Raw genomic sequence first — 25,494 nt, 5'->3', positions numbered from 1 at the left:
TTCACACCAGGGGGGGAGGTGCACATATACAGCACAGCTGTGCTGGGGGAAGGGGGGCACATATAAAGTATAGCTGTTCTGGGGGGAGGGGGGGCACATATACAGTATAGCAGTGCTGGGGGGAGGGGGGCACATATACAGTATAGCTGTTCTGGGGGGAGGGGGGCACATATACAGTATAGCTGTGCTGGGGGGAGGGGGGCACATATACAGTATAGCTGTGCTGGGGGAGGGGGGCACATATACAGTATAGCTGTTCTGGGGGGAGGGGGGGGCACATATACAGTATAGCTGTGCTGGGGGAAGGGGGGCACATATACAGTGTAGCTGTGCTGGGAGAAGGGAGGGGGCACATATACAGTATAGCTGTGCTGGGAGAAGGGGGGGCACATATACCGTATAGCTGTGCTGGGGGAAGGGGGGCACATATACAGTATAGCTGTGCTGGGGGAAGGGGGACACATATACAGTATAGCTGTGCTGGGGGGAGGGGGGGCACATATACAGTATAGCTGTGCTGGGGGAAGGGGGGGCACATATACAGTATAGCTGTGCTGGGGGAAGGGGGGCACATATACAGTATAGCTATGCTGGGGGGAAGGGGGCACATATACCGTATAGCTGTGCTGGGGGGAAGGGGGGGCACATATACAGTATAGCTGTGCTGGGGGGAGGGGGGCACATATACAGTATAGCTGTGCTGGGGGAAGGGGGGCACATATACAGTATAGCTGTGCTGGGGGGAAGGGGGCACATATACAGTATAGCTGTGCTGGGGGGAGGGGGGCACATATACAGTATAGCTGTGCTGGGGTAAGGGGGGGGCACATATACAGTATAGCTGTGCTGGGGGAAGGGGGGCACATATATAGTATAGCTGTGCTGAGGGAGGGGGGCACATATACAGTATAGCTGTGCTGGGAGAAGGGGGGGCACATATACAATATAGCTGTGCTGGGAGAAGGGGGGCACATATACCGTATAGCTGTGCTGGGGGGAGGGGGGCACAGATACAGTATAGCTGTGCTGGGGGAAGGGGGGGGCACATATACAGTATAGCTGTGCTGGGGGAAGGGGGGCACATATACAGTATAGCTGTGCTGGGGGGAGGGGGGCACATATACAGTATAGCTGTTCTGGGGGAGGGGGGCACATATACAGTATAGCTGTGCTGGGGGAAGGGGGGGCACATATACAGTATAGCTGTGCTGGGGGGAGGGGGGCACATATAGAGTATAGCTGTGCTGGGGGGAGGGGGCACATATACAGTATAGCTGTGCTGGGGTAAGGGGGGGGCACATATACAGTATAGCTGTGCTGGGGGAAGGGTGGCACATATATAGTATAGCTGTGCTGAGGGAGGGGGGCACATATACAGTATAGCTGTGCTGGGAGAAGGGGGGGCACATATACAGTATAGCTGTGCTGGGAGAAGGGGGGCACATATACCGTATAGCTGTGCTGGGGGGAGGGGGGCACATATACAGTATAGCTGTGCTGGGGGGAGGGGGGCACATATACAGTATAGCTGTGCTGGGGGGAGGGGGGACATATACAGTATAGCTGTGCTGGGGGGAGGGGGGACATATACAGTATAGCTGTGCTGGGGGAAGGGGGGCACATATACAGTATAGCTGTGCTGGGGGAAGGGGGGGCACATATACAGTATAGCTGTGCTGGGGGGAGGGGGGCACATATACAGTATAGCTGTGCTGGGGGGAGGGGGGCACATATACAGTATAGCTGTGCTGGGGGGAGGGGGGCACATATACAGTATAGCTGTGCTGGGGGGAGGGGGGCACATATACAGTATAGCTGTGCTGGGGGAAGGGAGGGGGGGCACATATACAGTATAGCTGTGCTGGGGGGAGGGGGGCACATATACAGTATAGCTGTTCTGGGGGGAGGGGGGCACATATACAGTATAGCTGTGCTGGGGGAAGGGGGGGGGGCACATATACAGTATAGCTGTGCTGGGGGGAGGGGGGCACATATAGAGTATAGCTGTGCTGGGGGGAGGGGGCACATATACAGTATAGCTGTGCTGGGGGGAGGGGGCACATATACAGTATAGCTGTGCTGGGGGGAGGGGGGCACATATACAGTATAGCTGTGCTGGGGGAAGGGGGGCACATATACAGTATAGCTGTGCTGGGGGAAGGGGGGACACATATACAGTATAGCTGTGCTGGGGGGAGGGGGGCACATATACAGTATAGCTGTGCTGGGGGGAGGGGGGCACATATACAGTATAGCTGTGCTGGGGGAAGGGGGGCACATATACAGTATAGCTGTGCTGGGGGAAGGGGGGCACATATACAGTATAGCTGTGCTGGGGGAAGGGGGGGCATATATACAGTATAGCTGTGCTGGGGGAAGGGGGGCACATATATAGTATAGCTGTGCTGGGGGGGGGCACATATACAGTATAGCTGTGCTGGGGGAGGTGGGGGCACATATACAGTATAGCTGTGCTGGGGGGAGGGGGGCACATATACAGTATAGCTGTGCTGGGGGAGGGGGGCACATATACAGTATAGCTGTGCTGGGGGAAGGGGGGGCATATATACAGTATAGCTGTGCTGGGGGAAGGGGGGCACATATACAGTATAGCTGTGCTGGGGGGGGGCACATATACAGTATAGCTGTGCTGGGGGAGGAGGGGAACATATACAGTATAGCTGTGCTGGGGGGAGGGGGGCACATATACAGTATAGCTGTGCTGGGGGGAGGGGGGCACATATACAGTATAGCTGTGCTGGGGGGAGGGGGGCACATATACAGTATAGCTGTTCTGGGGGAAGGGGGGCACATATACAGTATAGCTGTGCTGGGGGAAGGGGGGCACATATATAGTATAGCTGTGCTGAGGGAGGGGGGGCATATATACAGTATAGCTGTGCTGGGGGAAGGGGGGGCATATATACAGTATAGCTGTGCTGGGGGAAGGGGGGGCATATATACAGTATAGCTGTGCTGGGGGGAGGGGGGCACATATACAGTATAGCTGTGCTGGGGTAAGGGGGGGGGCACATATACAGTATAGCTGTGCTGGGGGAAGGGGGGGCATATATACAGTATAGCTGTGCTGGGGGAAGGGGGGGCATATATACAGTATAGCTGTGCTGGGGGGAGGGGGGCACATATACAGTATAGCTGTGCTGGGGTAAGGGGGGGGGCACATATACAGTATAGCTGTGCTGGGGGAAGTGAGGGGGGGCACATATACAGTATAGCTGTGCTGGGGGAAGGGAGGGGGGGCACATATACAGTATAGCTGTACTGGGGGAAGGGGGGCACATATACAGTATAGCTGTGCTGGGGGAAGGGGGGCACATATACAGTATAGCTGTGCTGGGGGAAGGGGGGCATATATACAGTATAGCTGTGCTGGGGGAAGGGGGGGCATATATACAGTATAGCTGTGCTGGGGGAAGGGGGGCACATATATAGTATAGCTGTGCTGGGGGGGGGGGGCACATATACAGTATAGCTGTGCTGGGGGAGGGGGGGGCACATATTCAGTATAGCTGTGCTGGGGGAGGAGGGGAACATATACAGTATAGCTGTGCTGGGGGAGGGGGGGCACATATACCGTATAGCTGTGCTGGGGGAGGGGGGGCACATATACAGTATAGCTGTGCTGGGGGAAGGGGGGCACATATATAGTATAGCTGTGCTGGGGGGGGCACATATACAGTATAGCTGTGCTGGGGGAGGGGGGGCACATATACAGTATAGCTGTGCTGGGGGAGGGGGGGGCACATATACCGTATAGCTGTGCTGGGGGAGGGGGGGCACATATACAGTATAGCTGTGCTGGGGGAGGGGGGGGCACATATACCGTATAGCTGTGCTGGGGGAGGGGGGGCACATATACAGTATAGCTGTGCTGAATGAAGACTACCATAGAAGAAGGAAGCTGGACACAGGGGGGAGGGGGGACTGTCAGTGTAGCTGGAAGTGCTTCGGGGTCTCTGCTCACAGTCTACAATGATCATAGTACAGGCAACCACACTGTCTATGTTTCCACTAGTGCGACTTCAGACACACAGTCTCATGACAAGTCACAGCCTATTGATTTCAAAGGCACCCGTTCCCATCTATGCGACTTTGAAAATTAGCGACTTTGAAAAGGTACCTGCACTACTTTGATGCAACTTTTGAAGCGACTTTGATCCAGAGAGTGTAAAGTTGGATCAAAAATGCAAAAAGGTCGCACTCTAAATTGCAATAGTGGAAATGTAGACTAAAGCTCCTTTTCCATTAGTGCGACTTGTCATATGACTTTGGACACACAGAGAGTGTGAAGTTGCATCAAAGTCGCACTCTAAGGGTCCTTTCACATGGGCTTCCCGCTAGGCGGACTCCGTTGTGCTCAGAGAGGATCAAACCTGCGATCCCCGCTGAGCAGGCGAATGACAGGTCCATCTCCGTTTACTTTGCAGAGACAGACCTGTCAGATCCCCGCTCTCCTCTATAGTAGATCAGATGAAAAGGGACAGCCTGTCCTGACAAAGTTGCATGACAAGTCATAGCCCATTGATTTCAATGGCACCCGTTCCCATCTATGCGACTTTGAAAAGGTACATGCACTACTTTAAAGCAATGATGCATTTAAAATTTATGAGAACATAAGGTTTTCAACAAATATTCTTGTTTGTGAACGGAACAGAGTATCACCATTTATCATGGTGTTACAATAACTTATCCATATTAGTAAATTGAGCATATTTAGAAACATTCTGGCTCAATATTCTGTTTTTAGTGGCCCTGAGATGCCAGAGCATTAACCGGTTGCCGACCGCCGCACGACTACATACTGCGGCAGTCAGCCCCGGCCAGGCAGAGTGACGTATGGGTACATCACTCGCCTGTCACTGACTTGAGAGCCAATTGCGGGCTGGCGTGCGCGCGCCGCGGCTCGTTCACTGACAAGTCAGTGTGTGTGACCGGCGGACCCGATGTCCGCCGGTCACACTACGATCGCTCCGGTGAAGGGAGAAAGGCGGAGCGGCTTATGTAAACAAGCCGCCCGTCATTCTCCCTGGTGTAAAAATGGAGATCAGACGGTTCTACTATGTAGGACCGTTGATCTTTGTTTTTACACCAATAGCCATGTCCCTATACAGTTAGAATCACGCCCCTAGGACACACTTAACCCCTCCCTCTCCAATACAGTTAACCCCTTCCCTGCCAGTGTCATTTTTGCAGTAACAGTGCATATGTATAGCACTGATTACTGCAGTAATGTCACTGGTAACCCCAAAAGTGTCAAAAATGTCAGTCAAGGGTCCGATCTGTCCGCCGCAATACCGAAAAAAAATTGCAGATCGCCGTCATTACGCGTTAAAAAAAAAAACACCAAAAATGACAAAAATCTTTCCCTTTGTTAGTAAACGCGATAACTTTGCGCAAACCAATCAAAATACGCTTTTTGCGATTTTTTTTTTTTACCAAACATAGGTAGCATAAAACAAATTGGCCGAAAATGTTAAAAATTTTTGATTTTTACATTTTTATGGGGGGGAATTTCATATAAAAAAATTTGAAAAATATTGTTATTTTTGCAAAATTGACGCTCTTTTTTTGTTTATAGCGCATGATCAAAAAATCGCACAGGTGATCAAATACCACCAAAAAAAAAGCTCTGTTTGTGGGAAAAAAAGGACGTCAAATTCGTTTAGGTACAGCGTCGCACGACCGCGCAATTGTCCATTAAAGTCACGCAGTAAAAAATCGCAAAAAAACCCCTGGTCTTTTAGCAGCCAAATCCTCCGGGGCTTAAGTGGTCAATGAATAAAAAATAAACGTTATATGTATTAGTAGAACATGAAAGTTCTCCTCATCTGCATATGCCAGCTACCTGTCTGACATTCTTATCCAGTAGCTTCAGTGCTTTTTCAGTAAGGGTCCTTTCACACGGTCCGCCTCCGTCGGCGGACCCCGTGCTGCTCAGTGGGGATTGATTCACCGATCCCCGCTGAGCAGGCAGATGACAGCTCCGTCTCCGCTCACTGGGCGGAGAGGGAGGTGTCAGATCCCCGTTGTTCTCTATGGGGTAATCGGATGAGAACGGACCGCCTGTCCGTTCTCATCCGATCCCATCTGATCCCCTGGACGGATGGAAAATAGGGTTTCCATCCGTCCGGATTTCACAGACAGGATCGGAATCAGATAGCAGCTGGTGTCAGCGGAGATGTCTCCGCTAACATCCGCTGCCCCATAGGGATGCATGGAGGATCCGATCCAGTCCGCCTGAAAAACTGACAGGCGGATCTGATTGGATCATTTGTGTGAAAGGGGCCTTACTGACCTGAAACAAGTATGCAGATCAAGTGTTTTGATTTCACTTTACCGTTGCCTATTGCATATTTGTGCTGAAACTTGTGACAGAGAGGCAGCTAGTATTTTTAGTAGGAAGTAGCAATGGCAGCCGCCTTATTTCTCAGAGAACATATTTCCTTTAAAATCTAACTCTGGGCAATAACTAAAAATGTTCCTCTGGCTAAAGAACTTACTTGATCTCTAATGCTGTTCCCCTGATGTAATTCATTTCTGTCTCTAGATGTCTTCCAGGTGGAATGACACAAAAGGTCATTCAAACCCGGAAGACAAAAGACAAGTGTAGTCAAAGAAACCAGAAAAAAAACCTGTCTAATAACAGAGGAGCCCAGGTTCCAGGATAAAAAATCAGATCAACAGCTACTTAATGGGCCATACACACTATAAGATTTTCTGAAGACTTTTTCCTTTATGCCCCGTACACACGTGCAGATCGTCGGCCGAACGATCGGCCGTCTTTTGTCCCCGGGCTGTTGTGTCTGTTGAAAAGTGCAAAAGACTGCACAAGAATTTTGTGCGCCGACTACAGCCGACTGCAGAAGTGATGTCATGTGATGGTTAACTTTCCCTGTGTTTTTTCTTTTCTGAGCATGCCCAGTCTTGCTAATCTGCTGTCTGTCGGCCGAATTCTGTACTGACTGGCGAACAATCGGCTGCTCTGGTGTCGGCATACAAAAATTTTAATGCTTGCACAACAGATTATTTTCGGCCGAAAGTGCGCTGTCGGCTGTCGGAAGCATCATACTAACAAGCCGAAAATCGGCTGATCGGTCGTCGGCCGAATCTTTTCGGCCGACAATCTGCACGTGTGTACGGGGCATTAGACTTACCAAAACCATATAATATGAGGTCAAACCTAAACACTTTCAATTTGTATGCAATCTGGCAGGCCCTTGCACTACACAGAAAGGTAAATCTGAAGGAAAAAGTCTTCAGAAAATCTTATAGTGTGTATGGCCCTAAACCTTCCTAGCGGTATTCCCGAGCGTGACTCGGGGTTAGATTTTAGAGCCAAAGGCGGTAATCCCGAGCCACACTCGGGGTAGCGCTAGGAAGATCGCTGGATCCTGGTAGAGGTTTTACTTACCTTTTCTCCGGGATCCAGCGAAGTATTCGGGCGGTATACGGCGGCGGATCTTCCTCCCGATCGTCTGCGAGCCCCGGCTTCCGTCTGCGGCGACGTGACGTTCGCAGGGGGGTGGAACTGGCGGCAAATTCAAATGTAAAACACACCAAACACACTGATACTATTCAAAATAAAATAAATTCACATTACATTGCCCCCCAGTGCCCTTTCCTGCAGTTTTACTGTACTTTTTATGTAAATATATATACAGTGTATATATATATATACACGTGTATATATATATATATATATATATACGTCATTCTTGTGAATGAGCAGCCCAAACCAACTGTATACATTATATATATATATATATATATATATATATATATACATAATATACGTGTATATATATATATATATATATATAATATATAACGAATGTATACAGTTGGTTTGGGCTGCTCATTCACAAGAATTACATGCAAAATAATGGTACCGCTTTCAGCACCTAAAATCCAAAAGAATCATACCACCAGGGAGGTTAAGAGGCAAAGATTTAACACCATTAAACTGGTACTTCTTCAGATAATTATTTATTTATTTATTTCAGGGACTTTTATAGCGATGGCAATTTACAGCACACACTTATTTGTGCAGCATAATTATGAATGTGGAATGTGTTTCTTGCTAAAGAGCATTATTTTTTATCCAGTTGTTATGGGTAAAGTTACGCTTTAAGTACTGTTTGTGATCTTTTTTAAATGCACTAGCAGTTACATTTCCAAGGCAAGCTTTCAGGACCTACCCTTTCTTCCAAGGTCCAAAGCAGTACTGATATACAAAGGCTTTAGAAGAAATTTGCAAGATAACAATATCTCCTCAGCATTGTGGTTTTGCAGATGTCTTCTGAAACTTTGTATATCAGTACTGCTTGGACCCTATAAGAAAGGGTAGGCCCTAATAGCTTGTTCTGAAAATGTAACTGATACTGCTAATATCAAACGTTTCATGAACAGTACTCAACTGCATTGTCAAGTAAGAAACCATTTTATCATGAAGACATCCCGGCTTCACCCCCCGTTCACACCAAGGCGACCTGTGAGGCGACCTGGTCGCCTCACAGGTCACCTCCCATAGGGAAGCTGCGGACCCGTTCTAATAGGAGCGACACAAGTCGCTCCGACTTAGAAAAAGGGTCCAGAGCTTCTTTGGGGCGACCAGGAGGCGACCGCCATAGACTTCAATGTTATGAAGTCCGTGGCGGCCGCTCCGAGGTCGCGGCGCGCTGCTCGCACCGCAATCTCGGAGGTCGCCCTGGGAAGTAGCGTCGCGGTAGTGTGAACCGGCGCTTAGAGAAAAGTAGTAGCTGATCCGTATCAACAATTTCAGCTGTGAGAAACTGTTTACACTCATTTTTATATCAATTTTAAATCAGTGATAAGTAATGTTTTTTAGTGATCAGTATCCTAAGTATTCAATGGCTTTTGTGGCCCATTCATCTAACCAGTTGTAGCATTCAGTGTTCAACATAGTTACAAGATATCATCATAACAAGGTCCCTAGATGGACTGTGTTATAATCTACCCTGTAAATTCTAACATTGTAGCCTTTTCCCACAGTTTATCCATCGGTCAGCTGAAAGCAATGTAATAAAAGGCGCTACAAACACAGCTCTATTCTGTAGCATAGATTTCAAACCGCTTTGGCAGGACCCCCTGATACAGAACCCTGTTATGCAGCAAATTGTTTCCAAGTTTAAACATATGACTAATGGTTTTTTTTTTTTTATAAATCTGCTGCCACTAGAATATCCAGCCTGCATCCACCCCCAGCATCTTGCTGACAGCTCAGCATTGCACAGCTTGAATATCCAGTTATGCAATTAACCAGAAAAAAGGAAAAACGGGGTACCCGCGGCAAATCCTGAAACTACAAAGTTTATTTTAAAATGTTAAAACCCAACAATGTCAGTGATCCTGAAACACTTTGACATGCTTCTTACAACTAAGCACTCTGCTATGTAACTCCTCAAGATGTCTCATATCTGCTGATAATGTGGTATCTGTATTTGAAAATAAACCTCTTGTTTTGCAGAATTACTGCATGAACCTTTTCCTTCTTCTTCTGGTTATATGACTATCATATGTTTATACCACAAAAAATACTACCTTTCTTTGTCTTTGCTCTTTCTTTTTATAGCTGAAGTTTTCCCATCTTTGTTTAATAATGTAAAAATTGCATTGTTATATTATTGTTATATTTAAATAATATATATATATATATATATATATATATATATATATATATATATATATATATATATATATATATATATATAATTTATTTATTTATTTATTAACAACAACTAGAACAATATAAAATAATGATAGCTTGCATTTCTATCTGTCAGAAATAAAGGCTTGTACACACTATAAAAAAATCTGCAGAACATTTTGATCTGGGGAAAGTTTGCACGATTTTCTGATAGTGTGTACACAAGCTAGAACTAGACGAGGGTGCGCTTCCCTATGCACTAAGGCCACTTAACTAAAACGCAACCTTTATTGTAAATCATAAAAGATATATAACTGATCATTACAGATATACCTATAGGATGTGGTCAATGCCATTATATATGAATCAATGTTCTAGCTCTATGTGGTAATAATAGCATCTACCACGTTTAAATGGTGAAACGTTTGATGTATACATATAAACATAATGAGGGTTATAATCACCTCCTATATTCAATGTAAGGGCTCCAGGCTATTTAGAGGATATATAAACTCGAGCTCTAATCACCAACACCAACTGGTATAAAGAGATGGGGGTATATGTGTGAGATGAACAGAAAAAGAGAACCTTGAGTTTATATATCCTCCAATCAGCCTGGAGCCTTTATATTGAATGTAGGAGGAGATTATAACCCTCATATTGTTCATATGTATACATCAAGAGAAGTTTCACGATTTAAACTTGCGGGATGTTAATATTTCCACATAGAGATAGAACGTTGATTCATATATATTGGTATTGATCTCATCCTATAGGTATACCTGTTATGTCAATTAAACAAGTTTTATGATTTACAATAAATGTTACGTTTTAGTTAAGTGGCCTTTTGGTGCGTAGGGATGCGCACCCTCGTCTAGTTCTAGTTTATTTTTGCCACAGTTAAGTGTTATCAATATCACAGGCTTTTGTATATATGTAGTGCGTACACAACTTTTGACAGCCAATTTCAACCTTCTGAATAAAAGTTTCCGAAGGGACAAGCTCCAAAATGTTTCTCATACAGGAAAAGAACAAACTATTTTCGTCTAATGTGTACTGTTTACGTACAAGAAAAATCAGAAACAAAGGACTGCGCATGATCAGAATTTTTAAAAAAAGCCTTTGTTGTACGAGAATTTTCGTACATTATTTCCTTCTTTGGTTTCGATTTGCTGTGAAACAACAAGTAAAATTGTGCAATCATTCACCCGATTTTCTTATAGTGTGTACCTCACTTTAGTTTTCAGTGGATGTCCTGCTTTGTTGATTCAAAGTGGCAAACTAGATAAAAAAAAAAAAAAACTTCATATCGCTACAGAACTAAAAGTAATTAAATAATGAACTCATGCAAAAAAACACAGAAATACAAATTCATTAAAAAAAATAAATAATTAATATTTATTAATAGTGCAGGTCTGCAGAATTCAGACAGTAATTCATCCAGTTTAAATTAGGTAATCCATAGTCTTACAGATTCTTAATGATAATGTTCGTTCCATTTTAGTCTCTGAATTAAATCATAATTCATATATGACAGGCAACTGTGGCTTGTGGATTTTAGTTACTGATCCCCAACTGCCATAACCAGGGGAACGGTATTTCTTTTGAAGACGTGGGTGCTTGCTTCTTCTTTCCTGAGTACTTTGGTGCTCGATGCTTTGAACTTTGCTGCACTGTAACCGTCTATTTGTGTCAGCAGTTTTATGTAGATTTACGGTATTAGAAAGTTTCATTTTTGGAGGCACAGCACAATGGAATGTGTCACTATTCTCTTGGTCTTTGTTTCCATTCTGTCTAAACAACCATGCCAGTGGGTCAGTTTGTAAAGAGACTAGGTTTGCTTGGTAGGACTCCTGTGCCACAGTTAGAACTTTAGGTTCACATACCTTCAGTGGTGATCTGGGTCTAAAACGAGTCCTTCTCTGAGTCCTGCATTGGCCATAGTGATTATGATCTGTTGTTAGAGAACTAGGCTGTGCCAGTGTTTGGATGGATTTGACATAGTCTTCCAGTCCAGTGTCTGTGTGCACATCTGCATTTGGCTTTTCCTGTTGTGTTGATATCTCTGTATCCTCACTGATGGTAGGTAGATGCTCCACGGAGATCAGAAGTTGGGATCTCATTGCTGAAACAAAAAAAACAATAGGTATTAGAGAAATGTAGTCAGTGCAGATTAAATATAAATATACTTGGTTTCTGTGTGCTTATTCTATACCAATCTTGTCAGTACGGTGGAACAACTGCAAACTTATGAGTTGGTATGACATTTTGTAGAACTATAAATATGCGTTACTTCAACATTGTATGTAGTAGAAAAATATATAATATAAGCAAACAAACAGGAGATAAATGATAAATTATGGCTATAGCTTAAATCTGCTTCACTTTACAATTTTCTTACCTTTTTGAAGGCGGTATATTCGGTATCTGTTGGTTTTTGATAAGCCTGTTTGTTCTCCTGGTCAGTCTTGCTCTGACTAATACCAATGGACGTGGTCTTTTTATAGCTGTCAGCCTCTCAGCTGCATTTCCCAAAATAGCATCAGCTGTGAACGTGAGTGAGGATGTGAAGAAGGTGATGTCCCTACGGATGTGGGGGGGAAGGGGGGGGCGAGCTTCCAGCTTCTCACCAGCTGTATAGAGTATCTGCTTTTCAGTTTTCCTTTTCCGGTCTCGCCCGAGCCACTGTGTACCAACCAGCAGGATGTTAATGTGCTCTCTGACACGTTTTATGAACACCTCATTGCACACGTAAACGCTGCCTTTATGGTATTAGATTATGCGACACTGTTTTTTCCACTTATTTTTTTTTTTTTTTTTAGCAGACATTAAACATTCTTTCACAAAGCGTTAGCCTCTTAGTTTCTGATGAATGTGATCAAAATAAATGTTGCCAGGTTCTAACAAGTAGATTCTGTGCCTACTTATAGCACAATTAAGGTTGAAACTGCCTTCTGTCTAGAATTAGTGTGATAAATTCAAGCTATGAAGTAGCTTTTTCTGGGTACAAACACTAATGGAGAACTATAAATAGATCCAAACAAGTTATAACCACAGCCATGGCACAGGTAACTATAGTAACACGTTGGAGACTGGATAAAGAGCTTTGGTGTGGAGTTTAACTCCTTGAATGTCAAATAGTGCAGGAAAGCACAAACATAGGTCGAAATTTACTAAAACTGGTAACCAATCAGCTTCTAACTTCAGCTTGTTCAATTAGGCTGTGACAATTAGTCCAGACTTGTCGTGCAACTTAAGGCCCCTTTCACACATGCTGTCCGTTTGTCCGCTTTTCATCCATCCGTTGACAGATGAAAAGCGGACATCAATGTATCTCTATGTAAAAACGGATGACAATGGATGATCATCAGTTAACATCCATTTTCATCCACTTCCATCAATGTCCATTTTTTTGAACGGATGAATGCCCTATTTTCCCTCCGTCCAAAAAACGGATCGGACGAAAAACGGATGATAACGGATAAAAACGGATGACAACGAATGAAAAATGGATGACAACGGATGACAACGGATGAAAAACGGATGACAACTGACGTAAAACGGATGACAACTGACAAAAAACGGATAAAAAAATGGATAAATAACGGATGAAAAACGGATGAAAAAACGGATGAAAAATGGATGAAAAACGGATGGAAAACTGATACATTTGACGTGACTGAACTGATGAACTGAACGGACCGTATGTGTGAAAGGGGCCTTAGCGTTAAAAGTCACATGACAATTTGGAACCGTTCTAATTGGTGCAACTCAAATTCTGTTAAAGAAATCGTATACAAGCTACGATAAAGTCACGCAGGGATGTCGGATTAAAAGTCGTGTGGAACAACTTGAAAGCAGCAGCCGCTTGAACAAGGCCTAAAACCTAGAAGCTGATTGGTTGCTGTGCACAGCTATACCAGATTCTGTGTGCATCAGTTTTATGAAATCTCCTCCATTGCTATACTAAACCTCTGTCAGTTTTTCCGGTTTTTGCTATAGTATATAGTCCTCAACACATAGGTTCTTATGCACCTTAAATTGAAATTGGTTCTTGACTGAGACTCCAGCTTGATGCTATCTGAACAGTGTATGCAAGTTTTATACATTTAGAGGAAGTAGTTGTGGGTTGAATTTTCGACCATTATTATTATACTGGATTATATAGCGCCAACAGTTTGTGCAGCGCTTTACAACATGAGGGCAGATAGCACAGTTACAATACAATTCAATACAGGAGGAATTGGAGGGCCCTGCTCGTTAGACCATAAATGTAAAGTTTAACTCCACTTTTGTTTTTTAGATAAACAATGTGCATTGGTAAGATTTTAGTTATTCTTTTGCAGTATTGCATTTTTATGTTCTGAAGAAATTGCTGTTTGTTTTACCATGTCTTTTTTCGCACTGATTTATGAATGGGAGAGTCAGCATTCATTAAAATCAGTGGTGCAATCTCCATCCTGTAATGAGTAAAACTATAGCTTCTAAATCCCTTTTGAAGTAGATGAGTATTATTGAGACGCTAATCAAACATTAGGCTCTTTTTGTGCATACCCATTTGAAATTGAACTTGTATCTGAGAGAAGACTTCTGGGAAAAGCAATAGTTAATCACACAATCAGGAAATGAGAACTCCAGGGGCTTTCTTGAGTTTTTTTGATAATTTTAGAAAATTAGTTCAGCTGTAGATCAAAAACAGAGAGGAAATTTTTTATAAGATATTACAAGATGTTTGTTTAGTGAAAGCAAAGTTTTCCTTTAAAACCACCTTAGGAAAATAATTATGGGATATTATCTTATGCAATCATATGTGACGACTTTGAAAGTGATTTGTCCTTATCCTTACCTAATTATTTTTGCATTTGCATATCATGTGTACTACCACATATACCAATATGGAACATTAATACGTATTTATTTAGATGAATACAGATATACTGGTAGAGCAAATCATTAATATTTGAAATAAACCAGTACCTTTTTTGCCATAAGTAAGACAATGCTGCTATAAAGCTCTTTCATGTGATCTAAAACCAAAGCATGGTAGTTTTCAGTAACATATATGTTTTATAATATCAGAGATTGCAAAGAGTCTACTGTTGTTGTGTAATAAGTGTACCAGCAAAGGACAACCACTGTGCAGCACTAGGCAGGGCCATCTTTAATATTGTTTGGATCCTGGGCAAGCATTTTCTTGGGCCCCCACCCCATGCAGTTTTGCTCTCTACCCCAACATCCCAAAAAACAAACACATACTCTGTACCCCCCCTGTCCACAGCCACCTCTGTACCCCCCCCCTGTCCACAGCCAACTCTATACCCCCCAGTCTACAGCCACCTCTGTACCCCCCCTGTCCACAGCCACCACTGTACTCACCCTGTCCACTACCATGTCTGAACACCTACCTGCACAGCCACCTCTGTACCTCCCATGTCCACAGCCACCTCAGTATCCTCTGCCCACAGCCACCTGTGTTTCCCCCCCCTGTCCACAGCCACCGCTGTATCCTCCTTCCAAAGGCACCTTTGTATCCCCCCATGTCCACAGCCACCTCTGTACCCCCCAGTCAACAGCCACCTCTGTACCCCCCAGTCAACAGCCACCTCTGTACCCCCCCTGTCCACAGCCACCTCTGTACCCCCCTGTCCACAGCCACCTTTGTACCCCTGTCCACAGTCACCTCTGTATCCCCCTGTCCACAGCCACCTCTGTACCCCCCCACGTCAACAGCCGCCTCTGTGCCACAGCCACCTGTGTACCCCCCCCCCATCCACAGCCACCTCTGTACCCCCCCTGTCCACAGCCACCTCTGTACCCCTCCCCCATCCACAGCCAATGCTTTACTCCCTGTCCACAGCCACATTTGTAACCCCCCCGTCCACAATCACCTCTGTATCCCCATCGTCCACAGCCAGCTCTGTACCCCCTGTCCACAGCCACCTCCGTACCCCCCCATCCACAGCCACCTCTGTACAAGCCACCCCCCCCCATCCACAGCCACCTCTGTACCCACCCCTTTACATTTCTCACCTCTTTTCACAAATTCACCCCCCCTCCTTCTTACAGTTCTCATCCTCACAGCGGTGCTGCATCGTTCGGTTATGTGTGTGCGTGCTCTTTTTCCAACACACACACACAGTGCAGTCTCCACCTATCAGACCTGCAGCATACAGCTAGAACACTTCACTCTGTTCTGTGTTGTGCTCTAGAAGTCTGAGAGGTGGGGTGGGGGCAGGGATCACGGGGAGCCGCTCTGCCTCACTCCCTGTCAGGATGAGCTGGCTCTTACACATACAGCCTGCAATTGTGCATCTTCCCTGTCAGTGTCCCTTGTCTTGTCTTAACCTGACTGGGAGAACAAGCGGGGGAGGTGGGAACAGCTGTATTTATGACCGCTACACTGAGAAAACTAGTTAAGGCTAGAGCAGGCTCCAGGGGCAGCTGCTATGGGCCCCCGAACAATGACAGGGCCCTGGGCAGCTGCCCCTTTGGCCCCGTGTTAAAGATTGCCCTGGCACTATGCAAGATGAAGAGCTTGCATCCATTTTTCAATGTTTTTTTATTTTACAAAAATGCTGATTTTTTATTAAAAGAAAGCCAAGTACTGTCTGTGTTCTTCTGCAGACAGAAAATTCATATATCCAATGAATATGTTTTTAGAGATTAAAATGCCTTCTAGCAAGGAAGGAAAATAATTTGTGACTATTATTTGATGCTTTCTACAGTGTAGCACCCTCCTACTCCAGTTTCTTCACAACTGAGTCTTTTCACAGTATTCACAGCATAGCAACAAAACAGGCTTATGAAAGCCTGGAGTAGTAGCCTTGTGCACTTGACCTGCTGATTGAATGTAGAAATCATTAAATAAATATACCGTATGTATAAATAGTTAGTCTGGTTGAAAAAAAGACACAAGGCCATCCAGTTCATCCCACAGAAAATACACAAATTATGGACCACATCTAGGCAGTCCTTGAGTTACATATATCTGACTTGCATACGACCCATACTTACAAACAGAGGGAGACAACAGAAAGTGAGAAGAAATCTACCCCTAGGAAGGGAAATTCATTCCTGTAAGAATTATCATGGGAAAAAGATGTTTCAATCTTTACCACCAATCCTTGTTTCCACAAAAACCCAAAATGTTCAAAATCCAATTGTCACAGGAGTAGAAAATGCTGAAATCTTCTGAACAGGGTCGCAGACAGCAAAACAAGTGTTGAAGGGGTGTGTGTATTTTAACTCTCTCTTTTTTTTTTTTTTGAAAGTGACAATAAGCTTACAAAGATTTAAAAACCAAGAACAAGTCTTACAGCATACCACCATTAAGATGAGCTTACAAATGGAAAATTACAGTGCATATTCTGTAAATCTAAAGAGCTGATCCAGTTGTTTGATGGTGCCAACATTGCAATTAAATGCATAAAAAAAGGTGTACAGATACATGTAGATGTGTTGTTGAATTTTTTATAGAGTACATCGGTTGCCATAATTCCAAGGTATCTAGGAAAAAAGGTTTATGATAGTTAGTATGGACGCTGGGGTGCCAGCGAAGGGTGAAAGGATGGGTGGGGGAAAGTGTCAAGATTCATCTCCCAACATTGGCACTCTAGTAAACAGTGATTTTGGAGTGTTGGTGATGCGATGTTGCAGTATAGAAGTGTGGTGTATATTTGGACTGGTAATATAGATCATAACCAACATTACCTGGTTTTATTATGAGTTTGTGGTTACACCCCTCAATTCTTCAAATTTAGCTATGTGATTGACTGATGATTGATATTCCTTCATTGTGGGTGGGAGGTCGCTACACCAGTGCAAATACACTGTATTGTCAAAAGTATTGGGATGCCTGCCTTAACACATGAACTTTAAGAGTAAGTAAAGCCAGTGTTTTTTTTTTTTGTTGTTACCTGAAAGAAACGTTTATGAAGTGTAGGGGGGAGATTGGGCCATTATTTTGTGGTTATTGAGATTTAGAAGGTCATTTTAGGGCATTCCCACTATATGTGTTAGGCCGCAGGCCTATATTTGTGGGAGGAGCTAGCGGGCCTTTAAGACGCTGCTCCTCCCCTCCCCGCCTGCCGCGTCACACGCTGTCACCGGACAGCCGAACTTCCGGTCCCCCAGGCCCCGCGGGAGGTGCAGCGGACACCGCCGGCTCCCGCTGACACCTCCGACTCCCGCTGGCATCAGATGGCACCGCCGAATCCCGCTGACACTGCCGACTCCAGATGGCACCGCCGACTCCCGCTGACACCGCCGACCTCGCTGGCACCGCCGACTCCGCTGACGCCACTGCCGCAGGTCCCCTCCGGCCTGCCTCCAACTTGCCAGCCTCCTGCACCATCATCCTCCGCTCGGGCGGCCCGTCCATCCATCCGGCCGCGCCGGGTGGCAGGTACCGCTGAGAGGGGTTTCCTGGGGGGGTTTCCTGCGGGGGCTTGATGTCTGCCTTGCCTGCTCCAGGCCACGGCATACTGCATACGAGGGTTCTGGGGGGGGGGGTCTTGTTCTGCCTTGCCTGCGTCAGGCCACGGCCCTGCTTCTCACTACACTCTGTCTTTTCCACTGTCACTGGCTGCGTACTTCTATGCTGTTATTACTATTTCTACTATATGTACCGTTACTCTACTATGGACACTACTTGTTACCATGGGTACTACTCTAATACTATTGGTGATTAGGGGTACTGTTACTGCTATACTTGCTATGGGTTGGTACTCTTATACTTTTTTGTTACTTTGGGTACTGCTACTTAATACTGTTGTTACTAGGGGCACTGCTACTCTGCTAATACTACTTTGCTATGAGTATTGCTACTTCAAGGGAATATTGTTACTATAGGGATTGCTACTCTGATACCATGGGTACTGCCGCTATGTTACTGTTAAACTACTGTTATCTCTTGGACTGTTGCCATACGTACCGCCACACTCCCATTTCCGTGTTCCACTGGTTACAACTGCACGACTATACTGTTTAATACCACAACTAAACTGCATACCGATACACTACCATGCCGTTATTGTATGCACCATGGCTTCAATTACTACCACACGCGCTACTGCCCTACACCTACGGATGTGCGGGCAATACCACTACCTTACGTGTGCCTTGCCATACATGCTACGCATGACACTACTGTGGTCACGGCTACTCGGCCATGCTACTTCACTGTTGATACTATTTCTGCCTATTTACTGCTAGACGCTATTTTTTCATCACTACTAAACGCTGCTCTTCCGCCTGTGCTACGGCATACGCTGCTACACTACATGACTATTAACACTATCGCAACCGCATTCATACTACGACACTACCTATGCTGCTACTGTGTGTACTACTACTACTTCTTCGCTGGTATGTTGCACTACCCCTTCATCAAGCCCCCGTATAGGGTTAGAGAACTGGCTATTTAGGGCTAGGCGCTGGCCTTAGTCTCCCTGGTAGCTGGTCCCGCGAGGCCAACACCCCAATCTCAACACGGAGATTTTTTCGCCCTCGGGCCAAATCATAGTTAGTGCCTCGCATCCACCCATCTCTTGGGGTCATAGTCAGGGCCTCACCTGTCACGGCCACACGTTAATCTTTTACCAGTCACCGAGAGGCCAACCCCCCCGCCACCACGCTAGTGGCTCATGCCCCACGCCCAAATCATAGATAGAGCCTCTCATCTGCCGCTCGGCAACTAGCAGGGCCTCACCTGTCACGGGGTAGTCAGCTTTCGCCTCGGCACTAGTTAGCCAGCCAGTTTCTGTTTTAGCTCAACGGTGTTTGTTTAACCAATTTTTTCTTGTGTGTTATTTTCTCTTTTCAGCATGTCTCAAGCAGTCATCGTAGGCGAAGGGTCATCCCCTACAGGCACACCCGCTAGGCCTACCACCCCTGTGAGAACTGGTACCCCCAGGGAATTCCGAGAACCTTCCACGCCAGGCCCCTTGTAAGACCCTGGTCCATCCCCAGGACTTCGTCTGTTTTTAGCCATACGGGCCCCCCTTTTCAGCTACGGCAAGGAGGCTGTATCCTGTGTACAGCTCTCAGCACATCCTGGGGTTCCTGGACTGGGTACCAGCTCTCGGGGGGGGGGCTCGGACGGACATTAAAGGACGCTAGACTCCATCTTCTGATCACTACAATCAACAGTGTCAGACTGTCCAAACTGGAAACGCTGACCATCCCACATGGTCCCACTTCCCTCTAAGCCGTTGCAGGCTCTCACTCCTAACAACTGATGGAGTAGGCCCCCGGCCTCGCCTTTCTTCCCTTCTGTTCCCCAATCTTTTCCCCGGCACATTGTCCCCCCAGCACTCCGCTAGGACATTTTTGAGGGGTGGACGTGTACCTGGTTTCCTTACTATCTGCCTCCCTAGTTGATGTAGGAAACTGGGCGTACAGTTACGGTGATTCGGCCATCATGATGAAGGCCGGAGACCCAAGACTCTACAAGCTTCCATACCAGATTTTGTTCTAGCCTTCGGCATCCAAAGGGACATTGCGTGCTCCGTGCGTTGCAATGCCGGAAGGTTTTAGGTTTAACTTCTCGTGGTGGTTGACTTAGGCGGCAGTACGGGGGTTTTCTTGTCCTTCGACTTCCACAATCTGTATCAGCAAGCAGTGGCAGCTTGGCCCAGTTTTACGTCCGTTCTCACTGGAGCCTCTTGGGCTCAGAACTATTTTTCAGGCATTTTTTCGCAGGCTTAGGCAGTCTGCTCCTCCACCTCTCCTACTGCCGACCTGTGCCCCTCGGAGGCTGATCCCTCCTTTCCTGGTTCCTCTGGGGGAGCTAGCTAACCCGATCTACGTAGCCTAAGGGACTGGCTTGGTCGTCCCGTCATTTGTTTGGCTCAGTTGTGCTTTAAACCTTATGGAGGTGCCTGTAATTTTAGTGCCTGCAGTCTGCTGCACATCTGTTCCATATGCTTTGGGCCCATGCCAAATCCATGGGCCTGCTATGCCGCCAAACTCTATTGGGGTAGCCTCCAGCGCATATTCCAATAAACATCTTGTCATTATCTGTCTGCTCTTCGTTCGTCCACTAACCCGAGCCTGTATTTACCCTCATTCTATCTACCTATTCTCTCCTTACCGTTTCACCCTGGTCATGCCATCCAAGCCAACTTGAAGGCAGGTAGGGCCGCATGGCTCAGTTAGTCCGTCACCCCTACGCCTTGAATTGCTACCCATTCGTCCTTCCTTGTTCATGGTGTCAAGGGCAGTAGTATGTTCCTTCCTGTTAGTCTCACGTTTGGGGCCTTGAGTAGCCTGGGAAGTTTCGACACTTGCTGAGACTCCCTGCTGGTTCCTCCTCTTTCTCTAGATGCCCCACGATGTTTCATCACGTGGATGATTTCCTGTTGGTCGCACTTAGCGGCTGCAACCCTGTCAATCCCTTGGCACTGTAGCACCGTCACTACCTTAGGCGTCCCCCTGTCACTAGACAAGACTACTGTACCCACCACTAGACTAGTCCTCTTAGGCGTCACACTCGTTCCACGCCACACAGTCTAGTCTCCCCGTGGTCAAACTCGGGCGTTTCGCTAGGAAGTAGTTTAGTTCCTACTAGTTGGAACTTATTCGTAAGGATCTTCATTCTGGTTGGTTCCTTGAATTCTGCAACGCGCATTATTCCCCTAGGTAGATCATTTATTTCTAGGCTGTTGGGCTTATCAACGGGCCTTCCAGATGAACCTTGGACGCTCAGATTCCCCGGCTAGGGTAGTCCTGGCTATGTGTTTGGTATTCCTGGTACACCAGCATGGGGTCTCCATGTTCATCCCACCGGGATCCGCCCGATCCTCCACATTTGGCGAACCCTCTACGTCTGGACGGACGCAGCCGCCGTTGCCGGGTTGGCAGCACTCATTAACTCTTCTTTAGGTGTTTGTTGGCCGGTTAGGTCTCTTGACTTATCCGCCTCTCGTGAGACTTCGGCCTTATTAGGGTTTTACCTGATAGTAACGCCGGCTTTCGCATGGGGCAATCCTGGACAGGTTGGCTGTGAAGTATTAGTATCAACTAGGCAGCCGAGACGAGATCTAGTAGGGCCGTTCATCTTCTTTGATCATCATGAGGCTGGTTCGCTGGCTGACCGGGGAGGCAGCCACCGGTCAGTTCTTCCTCTTTGGCGATATTCTCAAGTTCCCCAAGTTCGTCAAGTTGTTCCTGGGCTAGCCCGGTTTTTTGGCTCACGGTGACAATTGTCCCGGGTGGCCGTATCTGCGGACACCAGGAGGACTCACGCCAGAGCCTTGACCATCTTCCTAGGTTCTCATTTGAACTTGTCTTACACGGTCGTTCAGTTCACCATGGTCGCGTTCGCTGTTTTTGCCACCTTTTAGCTCAGACTTCTCTATAACACGGGCAAACTTTACTTTGTCTAGCGTACAATCCACGCTTTGTCATCTGCTCCAAGCCTTTCTCCTTTCCTCAGGGTTGCCCAGTGAAGAAGGTATTGTAGGTTTGGTAGGGAGTGCATCACGAGACATCAAGCGCTGCCCTTAGATGGGAATACCGGACCTTCTGGCGTACTGGACACGTCACCATTCGAACCTCGTACTTCCTAGTCTTCAACTTCCATTTATTAGTCCATGGGCTCTTGGTCCCGGGATTTCACCTTTGCAACCCGGTCGGCTAGGCATTCGTGCCTCCTCGAGAGGTTAGGTAGGTAGAGGACCGCTGTCCTTTCACTCCGACGTTCAAAGGCCGGGCAGACATACCATCCGTTGGCATCCCCGTCTACCCGACCAAGGTTAACTGGTGCCTAATTGGAATCCTGGAATCTTCCAGCTCGGGACTCTCCCGGCCTCTCACCGCTATTCTCCCTGACAGGTAGTCCCCTAACCACTACTTAATTTATGTTTTACATACGCTCGTTGTGCATTGTGTTAGGCTGGGACCCCTCTTCGCATTCCGGACATTCATTCAGAACAGGGGCGGCTTCAGCTGCTTCTAGTGCCAATACGCCAGGGCACATAATTATAACCAGGGCGATGGGAATCAGCTATTTTCCACGCATACACCCCTCACCCGGGGATAGAGGTAAGGTTAGCCTTCAAGAATCTTGTATCGTGAGTTGTGTCAAGTATTAGTGTGTTTACCGCTTACTTTTTGCCCTCTTTTATTTACAGGCCTACCCCCTACGTCGGTTCCGGCACACCACACCGACTTATCCATACCTGCAGGTTCTAATCATCATTAATTAGCCGACCACAAGTGTTAGGCCGCAGGCCTATATTTGTGGGAGGAGCTAGCGGGCCTTTAAGACGCTGCTCCTCCCCTCCCCGCCTGCCGCGTCACACGCTGTCACCCCACCCACCTTCACCCTTTTTAATACTCTATCCCTCGGGTGGGCCCTCTTTTATTTACAGGCCTACCCCCTACGTCGGTTCCGGCACACCACACCGACTTATCCATACCTGCAGGTTCTAATCATCATTAATTAGCCGACCACAAATGTAAAACAGATCCTGTTTCGTTACATTCCCACCAACATTTATCAGAGGTCTTGGGATAGAGTTGGTGAGGTCTTTCCATCTTTGGGGCTTTTCCACAACTGAAACAAAAGTTTACAGCCAAGTAATTATGCGCTTGGTGCTTGGAGGTACTGCTGCATACTGTGTTCCGGATACACAGTAAAAAAAAAAAATAAACAAAAAGAGTGCATAAAACTCACAATGAAATCAAACAATAAAATGATATAAAAATGATCAACATCAATGAATAAAATCACTAATAAAGTGAAAAGATGAAGTAATATACATTCATTACATACATATTCATTCTTTTGGGAATGGACTTTCATTTCTATTTTCTCTATTAGTTTTTTTGCACTCTTTTTGTTTATTTTTTTGCTTTTCCCTGTACCTGGAACACAGTGTGCAGCATTATCATTTCATCATTTAATTTCATGAGTCATACTTTTGTAGGCATATTTATGACTTGCCATTGTTAAACTTGCGAGTGCAATTTTTATTCCCATAGTGAATCAGTGTTTGTGTGTACTTCATATTCCCACTACTCTCTATAGTATGGCATAGGTTTTTACTCTGAGATGCAAACAGCATGGAATAATGTTTAGATACACCATGCTTGATAGGTGTGCCAGCGAATAACACATGGTTTTACATTTCCAATATTTAAAAGAGAAGTGCGGCAAATGAAAAAAATAAACATGCATACTTACCTTCAGGGGAAAACAATAAAATACCTGTGCTCGGAATAAAAAATATATGAAAATAAAAAATAAAGGCAGCCAGCAGAATAGGTAAGATTACACACCATAAATTACATGTACAAAAGAGGGCAGCGCCAGTATAAATATGTGACACACTAATAGTCCATGTAAAGAGTAAACAAGACAATCCTCCACACCCCAAATATGCGATTTTCAATCCATGGTGACATCTAAGCGGTGATTCTGCATTCGATGGGATGTGAGGAGGTTTTTCATATGCTACCATCCTATTCCTATTGATTGGGATGAACAGCTTATGACTATTATTGGAATATCCTTGTTCCTTGTACCTTCACGCTAGTGTTGACTTCTCTATAACTTGAAAGTCAACACTATCTGATAAGCAGATTACCTTATACTCATGTGGTGCTGGGCGATACAATTCCATCTATCTGTCACTCATTGATGTTTGGAGGATTTCCTTGTTTACTCTTTACATGGACTTTTTATATGGACTATTAGGGTGTCACATATAATTTATATTGGCGCTGCCCTCTTTTGTGTATGCATACTCACCTAACACTCAGTTCTCAGTCTTCAGTGACCATAGGGTCGTTGACTGTAACTCTGGCCCCTCCAGCGCTCACTGGAGTGCTGGACTGTTGAGGGGGTGGGAGCGGCTGACTCAGCCTCTCAACAGTATGCTGAGAGGTTGAGTCACCTGCCAGTCAGGGATCTGGGTGAATTCAAACATTAAAGTCGGGATCTCTTTCGAGCCTGGACCAGCTAAGTGACGCTGTAGCCTGCTGTCATCTAACTACAGGTCACAGGAGTGCACAACGAGTCCAAATAACCTATTAATGTGTCTTGGACTTTTATCCCATGAAAATATTTCATGAATTTACATCCATTTAAATTCATGCTAACATTTCTTCCTCTTCAAAAAATCGTCTATGATTTTGAAAATTTGTGCTATAATCTGGGGATATTAAATGAAAAAAAAAAAAAAAAAAAACGCTGGACATTTTGTTTGCTACACATAATGCAGGTAATGTCCACTTTTTAATTACTGTTATAGATGCTAGAAGTTCAATAAGCATACTATTAGGGGTTTAAAAATCAAGCCAATTCTAAAAGGAGCTTTTAAACAATAACAATGCAGTCTCATAAGAATTTTATTAGATGATTTGATAAAGATGATTACTTTATTTGTATCACACATTTTCTTATTGTGTTTTGAAAAATCCAGCAGTCACTTAAGACATTCAGAAAGAGAAATTTTCTCAGCCATTGAAATTGTTGCTTACCGACAACTAAACAATTACATATTTTCTGTAAAAGAATGAATAATTGTGGGACCAATGAAGTATGGCTTACATCCAGCAGACTCTGGTAATTTTCCCTTTGCTCTTATTGCTCTTGGGAGGGGTGTATATTGTTCTGTTAATATTACTATATTGTGAGAAAAATTGCTTCTACATGTATCCCGGACTTTTGAATTAAGTACCTCACTGATAGCCATGTAGATAAAAACAAGAAAGTAGAAAACTACAATATAGAAAATCTTATGGGACTGTAGACAGCAAGGGAGCGCAGAAAGAAGACCTAAACAAACAAATGGTGGAAT

The 25,494-nt window shown here is 45.4% G+C and overlaps 2 protein-coding genes across 2 annotated transcripts in view; one reads left to right on the top strand and one right to left on the bottom strand.

Moving 5' to 3' along the window:
• The window catches only part of RASSF4 (Ras association domain family member 4), a 436,165-nt gene that overhangs the window by 224,096 nt on the left and 186,575 nt on the right, over positions 1 to 25,494 (top strand). The gene's annotated exons all lie outside the window — the stretch shown is intronic.
• Positions 11,113 to 11,835, bottom strand: DEPP1 (DEPP autophagy regulator 1). The gene has a single exon (XM_082268431.1). It carries the CDS (start codon positions 11,809 to 11,811, stop codon positions 11,206 to 11,208), a length of 606 nt encoding a protein of 201 aa, XP_082124557.1. The 5' UTR covers positions 11,812 to 11,835; the 3' UTR covers positions 11,113 to 11,205.

This window comes from Pelophylax lessonae (genome assembly GCF_965119305.1).
Source record: "Pelophylax lessonae genome assembly, chromosome: 9".
Taxonomy (NCBI): Eukaryota; Metazoa; Chordata; class Amphibia; order Anura; family Ranidae; genus Pelophylax; species Pelophylax lessonae.
The sequence above is the reverse complement of the archived record's forward strand: the minus strand, read 5'-3'. Positions and strand labels throughout refer to the sequence as shown.